General features: G+C 34.8%; 1 protein-coding gene across 2 annotated transcripts in view; it reads left to right on the top strand.

Moving 5' to 3' along the window:
- LOC137410532 (sulfotransferase 1B1-like) overlaps positions 1–7,645 on the top strand; it is a 49,550-nt gene extending 41,905 nt beyond the window's left edge. For both annotated transcript variants that reach the window (XM_068095963.1, XM_068095964.1), the window contains exons 2-7: positions 467–655; positions 2,350–2,539; positions 3,838–3,980; positions 5,176–5,273; positions 6,320–6,494; positions 7,311–7,645. In XM_068095963.1, coding sequence (XP_067952064.1) covers positions 467–655; positions 2,350–2,539; positions 3,838–3,980; positions 5,176–5,273; positions 6,320–6,494; positions 7,311–7,441 — 926 coding nt within the window. In that variant the 3' untranslated portion in view covers positions 7,442–7,645. The remainder of the gene's footprint in view (positions 1–466; positions 656–2,349; positions 2,540–3,837; positions 3,981–5,175; positions 5,274–6,319; positions 6,495–7,310) is intronic.
- Positions 7,646–17,404: the final 9,759 nt, after the last annotated feature.

Genomic DNA, 17,404 nt, shown 5'->3' with positions numbered 1-17,404 from the left:
TAGTCAGTAGTCGATAGTCAGTAAATATCGATGTCTATGTGCGCTCTAGTAATTGAGTAAAACCTTACTTTTGAGATCACAGACAACGTGTTTTACTAGCGATAATATTTATTAAGACCTACATAAAAATCTTGGGCTAGTGATTGGCTAAAGAAGAGACCTTATATTTATTACTTGTGGACTCGTTTCACTTGTATCACTCATTACATCATGAATGAAGCATCCGCTCGAATCTGAGCGTTTTAAAAGATGGCCCCATTCAAACGCTTATATCTCTGGACAGGGTTAGTCTACAAAAACAAAAATGACATCAAATTGTAGCTGATGTTTTAGCCTTTTATTGGTCTTAATTTCATTTGATCAATTTTGTTACGCAATCACACCTTTAACAGAAATACCTTAAATATAACTTGAGGGAACACCCGGTTAAGTACACCAGCGTCACTGGAGGTTTTCTGTATTGCAGATATGGAATCACATAATTCAAATTTCACACCGGTATTGGACACTGATGGCAAATTTATTTACAATGCTTCAGTATATAACAGCCATCACTACTGCCCTTTTAAGAATTTTACAGAAAAACTTGAAGGATACAAGAGATCATTTCCTGTTCAAGACGATGACATCTATCTACTCAACTATCCCAAATCAGGTAATAGAGTTACCCTATGTTAGAGACAGACTTTGTAGTAATGGTAGAAGTGGTTGTTGGTGTGCAGCTGTAACCACTTATAACTGTTACCACCAATAACTGAAACACCTCTAACTGAAACACCTATAACTGAAACACCTATAACTGAAACACATCACTTTTTCAGGCTAAAGGTTACTGCTTGGCATATCCTGGAATATCTGGTCAGCTGATATGACTAACTATGAAACAAAGAAATCCAGGCTCTGTTTAATGCTAAAAGTGCCAAAGAGACGAATAGCTTATTTGCAATAAATTAGACGCTCCTATAACACAAAACTTCTGTATCTCTACATAATGTAAAGAATTTATGTATAGTTTTTGCTTTGTAATATGTAAAAATTTCCATATAATGTTAAGTGTCAACTCGGTGCAAGTTCTCAAATTTGATTTTATTAATAAGAATATCATAGTTAACCTTAAAATATCGCTTTCTCCTTTTGCCATATTTGGAGAGACAACGATAGGGTTATCTTTATTATATATACTAGAACTCAGGCAGTCTAGTTCACTGTGAGAGATCGTCAGGTATGTCGATAAATTACAGAAGAAGTAGCTGTGCAGTTATTCTAAAATACTTGAAGGTGATAGATTAGCGCAGGTGTTAGAGTGTTGGTCTACCAAACTAAATGTAACGGGTTGTAGTCTTGTCAAAATCTATCTTTTAATCTAATCTCTAACCCTTGCGGCGGATAAGCAGAGGGACAGACAGACACCGTTCTTATTACAGTAAAGTTATATTTTTGTTTTACTTCAGTTTAGACATATATAACATTTTTATAGTTTTCCTTTTGAAAAATAGACTTTGCTGTCTAGAATAAAAGAAAAACACGAGGAATGCACTTCCCCAACCTTATTGTAAAATTACCGTAATGATGGACTATAAACTGAGCGAAAGTGATAAAAATCAGAACATTTGTCGATACGACAGTTACTCTACATTAAAGTAAAAAGGTTAAGCCTAGTTTTTTTGTTTTTTGAACAGCTAAAATGGTGAGTTTGGAAAGAACTTAGAACTGATTAGGCAATTTACATGCATTATACTGTTCGTATAACGTAAAATTCCATCGATGTAAACTTTCTCGGAATGAATTATTTATATTGCAGGAAGTATCTGCTGTATACATGTATGTTTAAGCTATTTCTGGATTCCCTATGTGTAGGGGAAGCATGACTGTGCTAGACATGAGACAGTTAGGTTCTACTCGCATACCTCTCACATTTGTGGAGAATTGCTGTGGTTTTTGGTGAGAGGTATATGAGGGCACACAATAACTGGGTCAGGTCAAGTTCATTGACAGCAGACTATGTAATTATTAATTAGACTACATCAGACATCTGTAATTATATGGATAACTCTTTGTTGATAGATGCTGGTAGCACTAATCGTAAACTCAGGGTGTACCCCTTCAACTGTACATAGTTTTACTATATTTCATCACACCTACTCCTCTGGGTACACTTACGAAATATAAAAGCACTGCGGAGAGCTTGGCTTTACTGGGTGTACAGGTTTTAACCTCTCTCTGCTACAAACAATTTTCAATACTGAAGCTGAGAGGTGTTCAAAACAAGAAATATTTTAAAGACAAGTTACAACAATGAATGAAAACATAAGTTTCATGTGATGCAGAGTTATGTTTGTTAATCTCCAGGAACTCACTGGACATGGGAGATTTTGATGATGCTGACTCGTGGATCAGCAGCATTTAGACCTGAGCATAAACATGAAATGATGCTAGAGACAGAGTTTGATTCATCTGTGCAAAAGGGTGAAGGTCGACGAATTATCAATGCCCATTACCTGTATAATGACATGCCAGCAGATATCCTGAACAACAATAGGTGAGCCAAACTTCTAGTTTCATTAGTTGTAAAACTTTTAAAACTTAACTAGTCGCTTTGGTGTGGTCTGCATTGGTTTTTGTATTATGCAATGCAAAATTGATTTGTATGCAGCAACACATTGCCAACACTTTTGGGAACGCAAACGTATTAAGAAAAACTGTGGGAGAACTTATTGTCATTGGTTCAAAGTTATTGATGTAGAATGTATACAGCTCTTGTAGTTTTCTTTACCAATATTCTGGGTTTGCATGTATTCAGGATAACACTGAAATGAGTCGATGGAAAATCACAGACTCAGTGTGAGCCTATATACCGACTCAGTATGAGCCTATATACAGACTCAATGTAAGCCTATATACAGACTCAGTGTGAGTCTATATACAGACTCAATGTGAGCCTATATAAAGACTCAGTGTGAGCCTATATACAGACTCAGTGTAAGTCTATATACAGACTCAGTGTGAGCCTATATACAGACTCAGTGTGAGCCTATATACAGATTCAGTGTGAGCCTATATACAGACTCAATGTGAGCCTATATACAGACTCAGGGTGAGCTTACATACAGACACAGTGTGAGCCTATATACAGACTCAGTGTGAGCCTGTATACAGACTCAGTGTGAGCCTAAATACAGACTCAGTAGGAGCTTATATACAGACTCAATGTGAGCCTGTATACAGACTCAGTGTGAGCCTATATACAGACTCAGTGTGAGCCTATATACCGACTCAGTGTGAGCGTATATACCGACTCAGTGTGAGCCTGTATACAGACTTAGTGTGAGCCTAAATACAGACTCAGTGGGAGCTTATATACAGACTCAGTGTGAGCTTATATACAGACTCAGTGTGAGCCTATATACAGACTCAGTGTGAGCCTGTATACAGACTTAGTGTGAGCCTAAATACAGACTCAGTGGGAGCTTATATACAGACTCAGTGTGAGTCTATATACAGACTCAGTGGGAGCCTAAATACAGACTCAGTGGGAGCTTATATACATACTCAGTGGGAGCTTATATACAGACTCAGTGTGAGCTCATATACAGACTCAGTGTGAGCCTATATACAGACTCAGTGTGAGCCTAGATACAGACTCAGTGTGAGCCTATATACAGACTCAGTGTGAGCCTATATACAGACTCAGTGTGAGCCTATATACAGACTCAGTGTGAGCCTATATACAGACTCAGTGTGAGCCTATATACAGACTCAGTGTGAGCCTATATACAGACTCAGTGTGAGCCTATATACAGACAGTGTGAGACTATATACCAAAACACTCGTGTTTAGAGCAAAGTTTATCCAAGTTCATCGGAATCCAGCAGACGTGGCAGTCTCTTTTTACCACCATGGCAAGAAGGCCGTGGGTGGTCTCGCCCTGGCATACAATTGGACCGACTATATTGAAAAGCTCTTCTGGGATGAAGCTAAGAGTAAGTGCCTTTCTCTTGTTTCACAATAAAGTTAGTTCAATACTCCAGTCTGTTGTTATGGGATGACAATTACCGGTTGAACAAACATAAAACGTATTACTAACTTTTGTAATAGCAGTGACATCACACTCTACTTTAAACCTTTCAATAGAGTATACATACCGGTATATGATTTATTTTCTTTCTAACTCTGAAGAGCAATCTAGACAACTCCAAAAACTGTAATATATTTTAATTATTAAGTTTTGGTTATCACAGTCAATTTTCTGAGGCTCAATTTCCCTCTTTTTATTGGTCACTATAGTTCCTTAATAGTGTTTACTGAAGTACTCTAAAGACTGACATTCAGTAGGATCAATGTGATGAGCATGCAACTCTAAAGCTGTAGACATAATTATAAGTAATATAACAATCATGTGATTCTAAAGATATAGCCATATAACAAGCATTAATTCTAAAAGCATACATGTAAACTGTAAGCAGCTAATTTCAGAAAAATAGACATACGTGTACCAAAGATACAGATATACAGCATTGAACTCTAAGCTATAAATGAAAAACTCTAAAGACAAACGTACCTTAAAAGCAACATGAAGAGCATATATCTCCAAAACTATAAGTTTACTTATAAGCAATATAATACACATGTAATTTTAAAGACTTCGCTATAAATAACACAACAATAATAAATATATATTAATTATAACAGCTATTAGCATAATATTGTGACGGAAAGTAGTCCGGCGTGAAACATAAAGTCAGACTAAACCATGCCAAGCTAGATTAAGCCGCGCCATGCCAAGCCAGACCAAGCCGCGCCATGCCAAGCCAGACCAAGTCAGAGCAAGCCGCGCCATGCCAAGACAGACAAAGCCAGACCGAGCCGCGCCAAGCCAGTTCAGCCCTATGCAAGGAGGGGCTTCACAGTTATTAAAAAGGACTGGTGTGCAAGACGAAGAGCAGAGCTGTTCTGCGCTCGGCTCATTGTGGTTGCATGTTATACACTGTACACATTATGAAATAAACAGAAATATATGTATACTCGTCACACTGAGTCTTTCTATTGTGGATTCAATAGAGGCAACTCACACCACCTTTACAATATTATAATATAGCAACGTAACACAAGCAGGTTACTTCGAAAGCTTAGATATACTATATATGGTATGTAATAACAATGTTATTTGTATTTCAGTGATTAACTCAAGCTGGAGTAACTATACGCGTGATTGGTGGACACACTGTAGTGGAAATTCCAACTATCTACCAGTTTTCTATGAAGAATTGAAAGAGGTGAGCCCAGGGTTAACACAAATGTAGAGCACTTGCTGTGCATATAATGTAAAAGGTGAAAGAAGTCTTTTGCCTTAACAAACTTATCTGTAAGGTTTACTAGCTACATAATGGTGGAGATAAATTCTTAACTTTTTATTTAAATTTTTAAAGGGGGATATTTCATCATAGATTTTACAATTTTACTTTAAAGTAAAAACCAGAGATTATTGTGAAAACAAAAGCAACGTGCCAAGTAAGAATACGTGATGCTAAACACAACATTTCATGGCCCGAAGAACTTAGATAATTTAAAGAACGTTTACTTAAAGTTTCCAGGTGCAAGCAAATACATTTTAGTTTTTGAAGTTTTTTGCAAACCATGTATACGTGACCTATATAATTTGTTAAAAAATGCCTGGAACAAAATACTGTAAAGGAAACCTGGAGGGCTTCTTTACCAGCATCAACTGTGAACTCCGAAGAATAACTCAGTCTGTTTGAGTTCCTATACATATATGGTATATATGTTTGCTTGTATATTATATTGTAAAGAATATAACAATGCATAAGTAGGCCCAAACAGGCTCTGCCTCTTTGGTCTGACCCATAGATATATTAAACCCTATTTACTATATCTATGGTCTGACCCATCTTATATATGATCGTCTTGTCATAGGCTCCGCCTTCTTGTCTTTGAGCCAAGTTGGACTGAGCCAGTCCTATTCGAGTTGAACAAAGCTGATCTGAGTCAGCTCGGTAAAGTGCTGACCCAGACATAAGCTGGCTGATGTCCACCCCAATACTGCCAAAACTTTCTGTTTCTCACCAACTCTGAAGTAGTAACTAAAAAAGTTATGCAATAAAATATATTAATTTTGTATACAGATAAAAGATCTTTAGAACATTTCTAACTATATTATGTTATGCTGGCATCATTTGATGCACTCTCATTTGGTATGCTTAAAGTAATCACATGGCTTGATGTTTTCCACTTACATCAGATAAGAGAAATGCAATCTGGTGGGTGACTTCTACTATGTTGTACTTATAACCATCTGTTACAGAACCCTGTAACGACCATTGAAAAGATAACAGAGTTTCTTGAAATTAAACCAAAAGGAGGGCTAATAGAACAAATTGTCTCTCAGACGTCGATAGAGAAAATGAAAGAGGGAAAAAGAGAAGGAGAAAGGATCAGACTAACTCACTTCACACCAAACTATTCAATGTACAGAAAAGGTAAGGTTACTCTCTATGAGAGATATTTGTTGTGTTTTATAAAACCCTGTATATATGAAAGGCTCTACATACAATAATTTCAGATTATGAAAACTCTTTAAATGAAATATTTGCATCTACATGTACTTGTGAAACATGTATCTAGATATGAAATGCGAAAAAGACTTTACCATATTGTCCCACTTTTTAGCTTCATATATTTGCCCATTATTTTCCATTAGCACGACCACATGTACAACTAGTCTTACTCAGTTTTATTTGCCTGGGAAAGTCAGTAAATAACAAGTGTTTGTTTTAATTCAGTGTATAATTTGGAGTTATCATATGTCACATGCAAAGTAGGACAATTTTTGTTTCCAGCAACTCAAGTTCCATGTTTTCTACATGATGACGTAGTTTGTCAGTGCGGACCAATGGAAATAAATCTTTCTAGTCATGTTATTAAAAGCATTTATTCTAAATAAAACAAAATAAAGAAACAATAAAATTACCTTTTCTGCCCATCGTTCTTCCACTCCTAGCGGTCTGTGCTCAGCCTTGTCTCGACGGCCAATGCCAAAACAAACAAACAAACAGACAAACAAACATAATTATTGTTGCTAGTTTCTGTTCACTATTTTTCTGTTCTTTTTTCTTTCCATGTGTATTTTTTCTATTTATTATATAGTAATATAATGTCTAAATAATACACATAGTTCATACTAACTATTTTGCATGCGTAAACAACTAAAATTCATAATTTCAGTAAACAAAAAGCAACTGATGCAGCTCAACCTCTTTTAACTGTAAAGCATAGGTAACCGTTTTTATTTTTAGGAGTTGTGGGTGACTGGCGGAATCATTTCACCAAAGAACAACATGAGCGGTTTATGAACCATTATAATCAGGAGCTACGGAATCATCCGGAACTTCATCAAAGATTCTTAAAATACCTCAGATTGTCATGAGTCAAATGAAGAAAAATATTTTGTAAAAGTTGATAAGTTTTCCACATACATTCAATGAAATAATAAATATTTTTGTAGATTTCCCGATTGAAATAGCAAATGTCACATATAAAAGATCATGCTGAAACTATTTTTTATAAGTCTATGTTGATTAATCTATGAAGATAAATAAAACTGACATGAAATAAATTGATTCATCTGACTGCAGGCATAATTTCAGCAGTTTATAGTTCTATGTATCTATAGGATTGGTGATCTTTTTTCTCAAAATAATCCATTTCAGTTTGATATGTGTACAGACCATACACAATAGATAGATCAATTGGTCTGCAATAAACACAACTATAAAATGTCTTTCAGATCTTAAGTCTTTTACATATTTTATATCTACAACAATATATTTATTCTTCGTCTAAAGTAACCTTTAGGAAAGTTTTTTTCTACAGACTATCAAATCTACCAATCAGATAGCTTGTTATTGATGGCCTTATGATAGTGATAATTTTGTTAAAGTTCAACAATTATGTATAGCCTTATGAACTACTAGTTATTATGGTAGCCTTAGCACAGCTTCCTTGTAGGTAAAAATCATATGTACTGGATATTGGCTGGTTTTTGTAAATTAACAGTTTCTTAGTTTGAATAGGAGTACCTAGAACTCATTGCCCTAAAATTTGTATTCATGCAATTTATATTTCTCATTGGTCTCTTATATATTGGAGAAAAGCTAGCATGCTATTATGTATAGCATGAAAACATAATAGCAGCACTATTATATAATAGTGCTGCCATATTTTTATTCTCAGCGTTCACTGTCAGCTCATGGAGTGCCAGCAGTTACTTAAATACTGTCATCCAGTGGTTAATCTACTAGCGACTAACCTAGCAGCAGTAGTATGTTACCTATATGCTAATAGACATCTGTTTCTGTCAAATTTTGCTGTTCTGTGTAAGGCTTCTCTTAAATGGAGTTCTGATTTCACAAGCTTTCGGTTGGCTGCTATGTGCCTCTCCTTTTGCCTGCTGGTAATACAACTAGCCTAATGGTGATGGGTAGTTGATAAGCTTTATCTTTACCTGAGTGAAAATTATGAAATATTGTCTGTGGAATATAGTTAGTCTTGATGATCCACTCTTTACAGTTTATTAAGATACACTCATATGCATATATAAAACATATCAATAAACAGTGGTCTACGAGACGACTAAATTCCAAGGCTGCAGCTGATTTCGAGTATTATTCTGCAAATGAAGTTAGTTATGAATATTTTATGCTGCGCTCTTAAGCTGCGACAAAATTTATTCACACAAGAATTTCGCAAAAAACTGATTCGTGCATTATTTTTATTGTTTTCATTAGATAATTAAACATAGACCTAATAAAATAGATGTATATAGCTTACCAATTATAATTTATTTATGGTGATACACATTTATCATCATAAATGAGTGGGTGTGTAAACAATGGTGAGACAATAAGTAAGTAAGTAAGTGGCTAAGTAACTAATTAAGTAGGTCATTAAATAGTAGCAGTACCTATCTATTTGAAAATGGCCAGCCAATATTATTTACATGTAGTTTAGTAATAGTAAAGAGTTTCCTGTATGGGAGTTGTCTACCTAATGTAAAGGTAACACTACAAATGCCTTATTAAATATTATAAAATAAATAAACGATAGCTTTGGTAGATGGAGCCATTGTTTAAAATAGTGTATAGTATATTACATGTAGGCTATACAACATTGCTCCAACAATCAAACTGCATAACTCCAAGAGCGCAATGTCACTGATTTGGTTGTACAAGTAAAAGCTGGCTGCTCTGTATCCCTATCTTTTCTCTGAAACTATTTTCCACGTCGCTATCATGTCTGCTAGTATTGCTGATATGAGATGTTTATCAAAAGGAGATCATATGTGGGCAAAGAGAGTACTTCAGAACAAGCCTACGGTAAGTAACTAGTTATGTATATCATTACGTTGTGATTCTCTTATGGGTGAGCAAGTAGCTGTAACTTGTAGGGATAGTTGGACTACAATCTGCAAACACAGTGGCTTGATGATGTCAAAGATTATAAACAGCACGTTTCATGCTACAAAGATAGATTATATTTATAATATATAATTAGTATATTACTATCGTGTCTTTATAATATACAATACTGAAGAACATAGATTATTCTTAACAAAGACACCTTCATAATAGTTAGAATGAGTAAGACATAAAAACTGATAACGTTGTATACTTTAATCCATGTAGGAATGTGAATAAACTATGACATTTCTAGGAATACCTTTGATGTCCCTCTCTACACAACTGATGTAGTTTATGAAATTATTAACTAAACTTTTAGAAAGAAAGAGAGGAGATAATTGCTGAGCTAAAAGTGGTTGAGAAAGCCCACACAGAAGGATACATCACCAAGCTTCAGATGCATAGAATTCATGTCGCACTGACACAGGTGAATATATGATCCTAGTTCAGTTAAAGTCCTTGATGATTATATGGAGAGTAGGCAATCCATGTTTAGGAGTTGTTCAAACAACCTTTGAATTATGATCTGACTGCTTGCACCTTTATTGAAATAAAACTAACCAAAATAGTAAAAATCTCTTAATAATTATAAGTTGCATTTGTATCAAAAATATCATTGGTCTTTAATTGTTAAAATTATATGTGAGCTTCCATATTTTCACTAAAGATTGTAGAAAGATTCCCTGAGTGATTGTTGATAAAGTAAATAACTTACATTTTTGAGGGTAAGTCTCATCATTACTTTAGTAACTAGTTTTTCTATATTTGTAGAAAGGAAAACCAGTTAATATTATTCATACTGGAGCTGTTAGTGATATTGAAGACATTGTTGAGAAAATCAATACCCGACTGCAGAGAGCGCATGACTCCATCTATCATGTATGTAGTTTGTATGTAGTATGCTATAATGGATTTTTTTTACTTTTTGCCAACACAGAATATATCTATGCAACTAAAAAGAACAATTTTTTACTGTTTATGTATGGTATTCTTACTAAAGTACCATACACACTACAATACACTTTTCTGGCTCATGCTTCATGCTGTGCCCATAGAGTACATGCGTCACTGGAAATATTGAGTAGATAACTTCTCCCTGATCTCAAGTAGCAAATAAATTTAGCAAGTTAGTTTTTGGTGAGTTAAACAAATATTAATTATACAAGAAAATTAAATTTTCAAAAGGATTTATTTGTTTATCATATTACCATAACTAGCCAAATGCCTGGCCTTGCAAGAGTAATAGAATAATTACTAATTATTCTATTACTCAGCAACGATGTATATTACAGCAATGTTGTATATTACTCTCAAGGTACTTATTTATATTCATTAGGTAATTATTAACTAACTAATGAATTTGAGTAACTTACCAGGAGGACTAGATATTTACTAAAATCTTTACTAAAACAATACCCACGTTTTGGGCCAGCTTAACAACCATTACACATAAGTCTCAACATTGCTAGAGACTTAAAGCAAGCGCTTTCAGTGTGAGTCTTTTAACCAATGTAATGACTATTTGTCCAATGCATCCATTGTATTCCATGTAGCTTAATGGTAAATTTTGATGCATCTAGATCTGGAGGTCCCAAGGTCAAATCCAGTGCCTGGTGGATTTTTCATTGCTAGATTATAATTGCTATAACCGATTTAACAAAAAAGACATACACTGAGATTTATATATATAACTTAATTAATATCATAACTCTGAATATACAAACTGTATTACTAAATAGTACTCCATGAGAGTAGATTATATAAATATTTAGAGATGTATTTAATATTGTAGAAGAAAGAGGTATTATATTGGAAAGAGTTGAGACCACTTACAATTCTACCAAGTAGAGCAGACTATCAACAGATAAGACTCTCTACATCTACATAAACTCATGTATATAACGTTATAAAGAACAGTTCAGTTCTTATTTAGAATCCTGTGAGTGGATTCCTTGTATATATTATACTTTAAAATTTTTTACTCAGTGCACAGTTATTATTTTATGTAAATATTTATTCTGTTTAATAATAAATAGTTCATGTTGTTTAACTCTAATCTAGTTTTTCGGTCTATTGATTATTGACTATTGACTGATAGACTAATGTATCTTCTGCTCAAATATGGATTTGCACTCCTTGATGAGCAGATATAGCGTGTGTACCACAGTTTATTCAACATCCCAGTGTTGTATAAATGAATAGACTTACATGTATTGATGCGAAGAAGGTGAAGAAGAGAAACTGTCTCTCATTACACTTCCTTATATACTCTCCATACTGCCTTATACTACCTAATCTACTAGCTTTATTCGCTAGCTTTATCCAGCTTTATTTACTCACAGTAATTGCCAAGGCCACCTGTACTGCTTGTGAGCTCAGAGGCCAATATAGCCTGAGCCTAACAATCCCATAATACAACACCCATTAGATTAAAAACAGGCAACAAATATCTCCATTGCTCAGCATAATAATTTTGGGTCTGAACCCTGATTAGACTTTGGACATAAAATACCAATACACAACCAGATATTCTGTTCATAGCAAAATGTTTATAACATTAGGAACTAGTATGAACATATGCTCTTGTTGATTTACTAGCAACCATTTTAGTACTTACAAAGTTACAAGTTACTAACCTTATGGTAACCATAGCAACCAACCTGTTACTATATAAATAAGCCATCATTGACCTTCAACAATAACACATGCGAAGAAGTTATACAGGGTCACGCTATCTCTTGCGCGCTACAGACATTGATGACAACATTTAAACAGACACACATGTATAACGATATTTTGTGGCCTTTGCTAAATGTGTCTTGGCATCATATATCTGAAGACATTAATATAACCGAATAGAGTTATAGATTATGGTTCTCATTTTATCTTTACTCATCAAATATGCTGAGTAATAGTTCTGTCTAAATAGTTATTATTGCCAATTATGCCGGACTCGGGTTTGCATATCCAAACCACTTGATAGGGTAGCATGAAGGAGTCTGTACAAGGAAGTGTGAAAAAGACTACACAGTGGTATAATAGTGTTAATCATATTCAAAATGTGAAACTAAGTGCACATATGAGTAACAACTACCTTGAGACTTGTAGTTACAGTACAACAGTGAGTATGCAGAAAGTACCAGAGGATAACATACATGTTGATGTGTTGGTCAATGACATCATTAAACATTGCAGGAAGAGTGTCTGATCATTTATTATGAAGCTATGGCTTTAGTGTAATAGTTGACAAAAGGCCTTCTCCTGTCATTGAGGGCTCTCAACACTTCTTTTGTAAAAGAGAAATGAGATTGTGGTTTCTTTGAATAGCCTTCAATCATCACACCAGCATCTTCCTGTAGCCTACCTTATAGGCTTAGAAACACAGAGTTATAGATGATGATTTTTATTTCATCTTTTCTCATCAAATAAGCTGAGTCACAGTTCTGTCTAAATAGTTATTATGCCAGTTCCTTACTCGGGGGTTTGTAAATCTAAACCACAAGCTAGAGGGAATCTATTTGAGAAAGGCTGTAAAAACTACAGAGTGTGATACTAGCATTAATTATTGTGAAAATGTTAAACTTAGTGAACATATGAGTAATGACTGCCTTTAGCGTTGGACTGCAGAGGATATCATATATGCTGAGGTGTTGACCTTTGACACCAGCACAACACTGATGGAAGAGTTCTTGGTCATTTATGATAGAGTGAAATCATGTACTTGGTATATGTCTAACAACCTCTCTTACCTCTTACTTTAAGAAAGAGAGACAAAATAGTAGAGTTTCACAATTAACCTTGTATCAGCCAACTCTGAGCAACCATCTGAATTAAGAACTTTTCAATCTGCTCTGTATGCTAGTTTGATAGCTCTTCTGAAATTCTATAGAGTAGTTATAAGTGGTAAGTAGTTATTACACAGATTATAAGAGGATAACATGGACAAGTGTTTGCATATGAGAGAACTCTCGGTGCATTGTTAGATCTAAAATGTCTCTAAATGCACTCGTATGTAATAAAAATGTTGCACTAACTAGACAGTGAATAACAACATGTGAGGCTGGCGGAACATTTTTAGTTAATATTTAACAATGTTGATGCACTTGGGATTGACGATTCACTTGTCTATTTGAAATATATGTTTATCAAGGTGCTACTGTATAACAATATAACTATCTATACATGTAACTTTCCGAATATCTGGGAAGTTAATAAGTTAATAATGAAACAACTAAAAATAAAACCATTTAATTGTATGGTCTTAACCGTAGTTGGAAGTTTCTGTGGAAAATGGTGATAAACCCATTGAAGTTATGACTTGAATATTGGCTTCATTTTCAATTTCTTCTGATAAAATTGTCCATAACCAAAGTCAGACGCTCTGTGATAAAGAATACATTTAGACGGAAACAAAATACTATTAACACTGCGTGAGTGTTTGTGTGTGCATGCGTGCGTGTGTGCGTGCGTGTGCTTGCATGCGTGCGTGTATGGGTGTGCGTGTGCGTGTGTGTGGGCATGCGTGCGTGTATGGGTGTGCGTGTGGGCGTGTGTGTGCTTGCATGCGTGCGTGTATGGGTGTGGGTGTGTGTGTGCGCATGTGTGTGTGTTGCACATGCAAGCGTGTGTACCAATGCGTTGTGCATGTGTGCGTGTATGTAGTTGCATGGGCCTGTAAAACTGCACAAGCGCTTGTTTATGCGTGTACATGTGTTCACCTCTAGACATAATGTGTGACAACCCTGACAACCCTATGTCTCTAATAGCAGCTTGAAAAGTCAAATAGTATGGGGTTGTTCGAGAGAAATCTTTCACCAGCCTGAGGAGTACAAAGGTTTTCATGAATATAAATTTTGAGGGTTCCTTTATGTTTTGAACAATCCAGAGAACATTATCTTTTTATGTTTGAAAACTTAAAAACTGCATCCATATAATGTATTTATATGCAATAATATAATGTAATGCAAAATAATATAACATAATAATAACAGTACATAACATAATATGGCATTATATAACATAACATAATAATAATTATATTACATCACAAAATATAATATAGCCCAAAACATAACATCATAACATAGAATAATGTAACATAAAATGATATAATTTAATTTAATATAATATAACTTGTTATACCATAACATAATATATTATTATGTTATGTAATACAACATAATATAATGAAATGTACGGGTAATGGAATATATTACATTATTAGATTAATGTATAATATATTCATTATTATTAACTATGCACTGTGTAGGTAGTTTTTTGTATTCACTTTGCAGCGGTTTTCATAGTTTGTGTTTAAATTGCAAAAGTGTTTTGGTTTTTTCCCAGCTGTTATGACCAACTATCTCTTCAGAATTATTCAATAATTCATTAAAGTCACAAAAAGCCATTTTGGATGGGAAGGAAACTTTTGCTGACCGCATGGCTTGAGCTTAACATAGAAATGTTCATGAAGATTGTTTTGTGCTAGATATGTGTCATCCATCTGTGTAATAGTTGAAAGTTTTGACACTTCTCTGCTGCTACCAGCAAAGAACATAGAAAATCAGAAAAGAAATAAAGCGTAAACTGTGAGGTGAATAGTAAAGATTCCGGAGGCTGTTGTTGCTCTATTAGGTTTACTGTCAACTATTATACAGCATTTATATAGATACTAGCTGAATACTCGACATTGCATGAGTAATAGAAAAAGTTTTGTATGAAAATTTAGTTTTTACCTAACATACAACATTTATCATTCTAACATTTAAATGAGCCCGTTTAATTATATATATATATATATATATACATATATATATACATATATATATATATATATATATATATATATATATATATATATATATATATACATATATATATATATATATATATTTGATTATTTTTGTATTCGACCAGTGTGTTTGAGCTAGCTGACACCTACTTTTGTAATTTCCGCAACATCAGGAGGTAAAAAAATGATGCAGCACACGTATTTTAGGGTGCGTGGTTCTCGAATAGGCAAATGAAACACGGAGAATTTACAAAATTTGTAATATCTAAACAATTTAAGTGTTGTTCGCAAAGTTTATGATACTAAAATGAAAAAAGAATATCTCTACAACTTGAAGTGGGTTTATGAAAAAAATTACTGTTGCTGTAAAAACTATCTATCAAAATTTTGAAAGCATTGATACTGGTGTAATGTTTCGGGCAACTACCTTCAAAGCTGCTCCTGGTTCATTACCCTATATACAAACTCAGTGGGAGCCTATATACATACTCAATGTGAGCCTATATACAGACTCAATGTGAGCCTATATGCAAACTCAGTGTGAGCTTATATACAGACTCAATGTGAGCCTACATACAGACTCAGTGTGAGCTTATATACAGACTCAGTGTGAGCCTATATACAGACTCAGTGTGAGCCTATATACATACTCAATGTGAGCCTATATACAGACTCAATGTGAGCCTATATACAGACTCAGTGTGAGCCTATATACAGACTCAGTGTGAGCCTATATACAGACTCAATGTGAGCCTATATACAGACTCAATGTGAGCCTATATACAGACTCAGTGTGAGCTTATATACAGACTCAATGTGAGCCTACATACAGACTCAGTGTGAGCCTATATACAGACTCAGTGTGAGTCTATATACAGACTCAATGTGAGCCTATATACAGACACAATGTGAGCCTATATACAGACTCAGTGTGAGCCTATATACAGACTCAGTGTAAGCCTATAGACAGACTCGATGTGAGCCTATATACAGACTCAGCGTGAGCCTATATACAGACTCTTTTTGAGGCTATATACCGAAACACTTTTGTCTAGAGCAAAGTTCATCCAAGTTCATCGGAATCCAGCAGACGTGGCAGTCTCTTTTTACCACCATGGCAAGAAGGCCGTGGTAGGTTTTGCCCTGGCATGCTCTTGGGCTGACTATATTGAAGAGCCCTTTCGGGATGAAACTAAGAGTAAGTGTCTTTTTCTTGTTTCACAATAAAGCTACTTCAAAACCCTAGTCTGTTGCAATCGGATTACAATTAGTGACTGAACAAACTTCAAACCAAGTACCAACCTTTGTAATAGCAGTAACATCACACTCTACATTAAACCTGTCAATAGAGTGTACATACCGGTATATGATTTATTTTCTAATTCTGAAGAGCAATCTAGACAACTCCAAAAACTGTAATATATTTTAATTATTAATTTTTGGTTATTACAGTCAATCATCTAAAACTAAATTTCACTGTTCTTATTGGCCACTATAGTTTTACTGGTATGTAGTGAAGTACTTTAAAGCCCAAAACTATAGATATACTCATAAGCATTATAATACGCACGAAATTCTAAAGACCTAACTATAAATAACATATCAATGATAAAATATTGTGATGGAAGGTAGTCCGTTGTGAAACATTAAGTCAGACTAAGCCATGACAAGCTAGACCAAGCTAGACCAAGCTAGACCAAGCTAGACCAAGCTAGACCAAGCTAGACCAAGCTAGACCAAGCCGCGCCATGCCAAGCCAGACAGAGCCGCTCCATGCCAAGCCAGACCAAGCCGCGCCATGCCAAGCCAGACCAAGCCACGCCAAGCCGCGCCAAGCTAGTTCAGCCCTATGCAAGGAGGGGGCTTCACAGTTATTAAAAGAGACTGGTGTGCAAGACAAAGGGCAGAGCTGTTCTGCGCTGGGTTCATTGTGGTTGCATGTTATACACTGTACACATTATGAAATAAACAGAAATATATGTATACTCGTCACACTGAGTCTTTCTATTGTGGATTCGATAGAGGCAATGCACACCACCTTTACAATATTATAATAGCAATGTAACACAAGCAGGTTACTCTGGAAGCATAGATATACCATATATGGTATGTAATAAAAATTTTATTTGTATTTTAGCGA

Source organism: Watersipora subatra, chromosome 1 (assembly GCF_963576615.1).
Source record: "Watersipora subatra chromosome 1, tzWatSuba1.1, whole genome shotgun sequence".
NCBI classification, from domain to species: Eukaryota; Metazoa; Bryozoa; class Gymnolaemata; order Cheilostomatida; family Watersiporidae; genus Watersipora; species Watersipora subatra.
The sequence above is the reverse complement of the archived record's forward strand: the minus strand, read 5'-3'. Positions and strand labels throughout refer to the sequence as shown.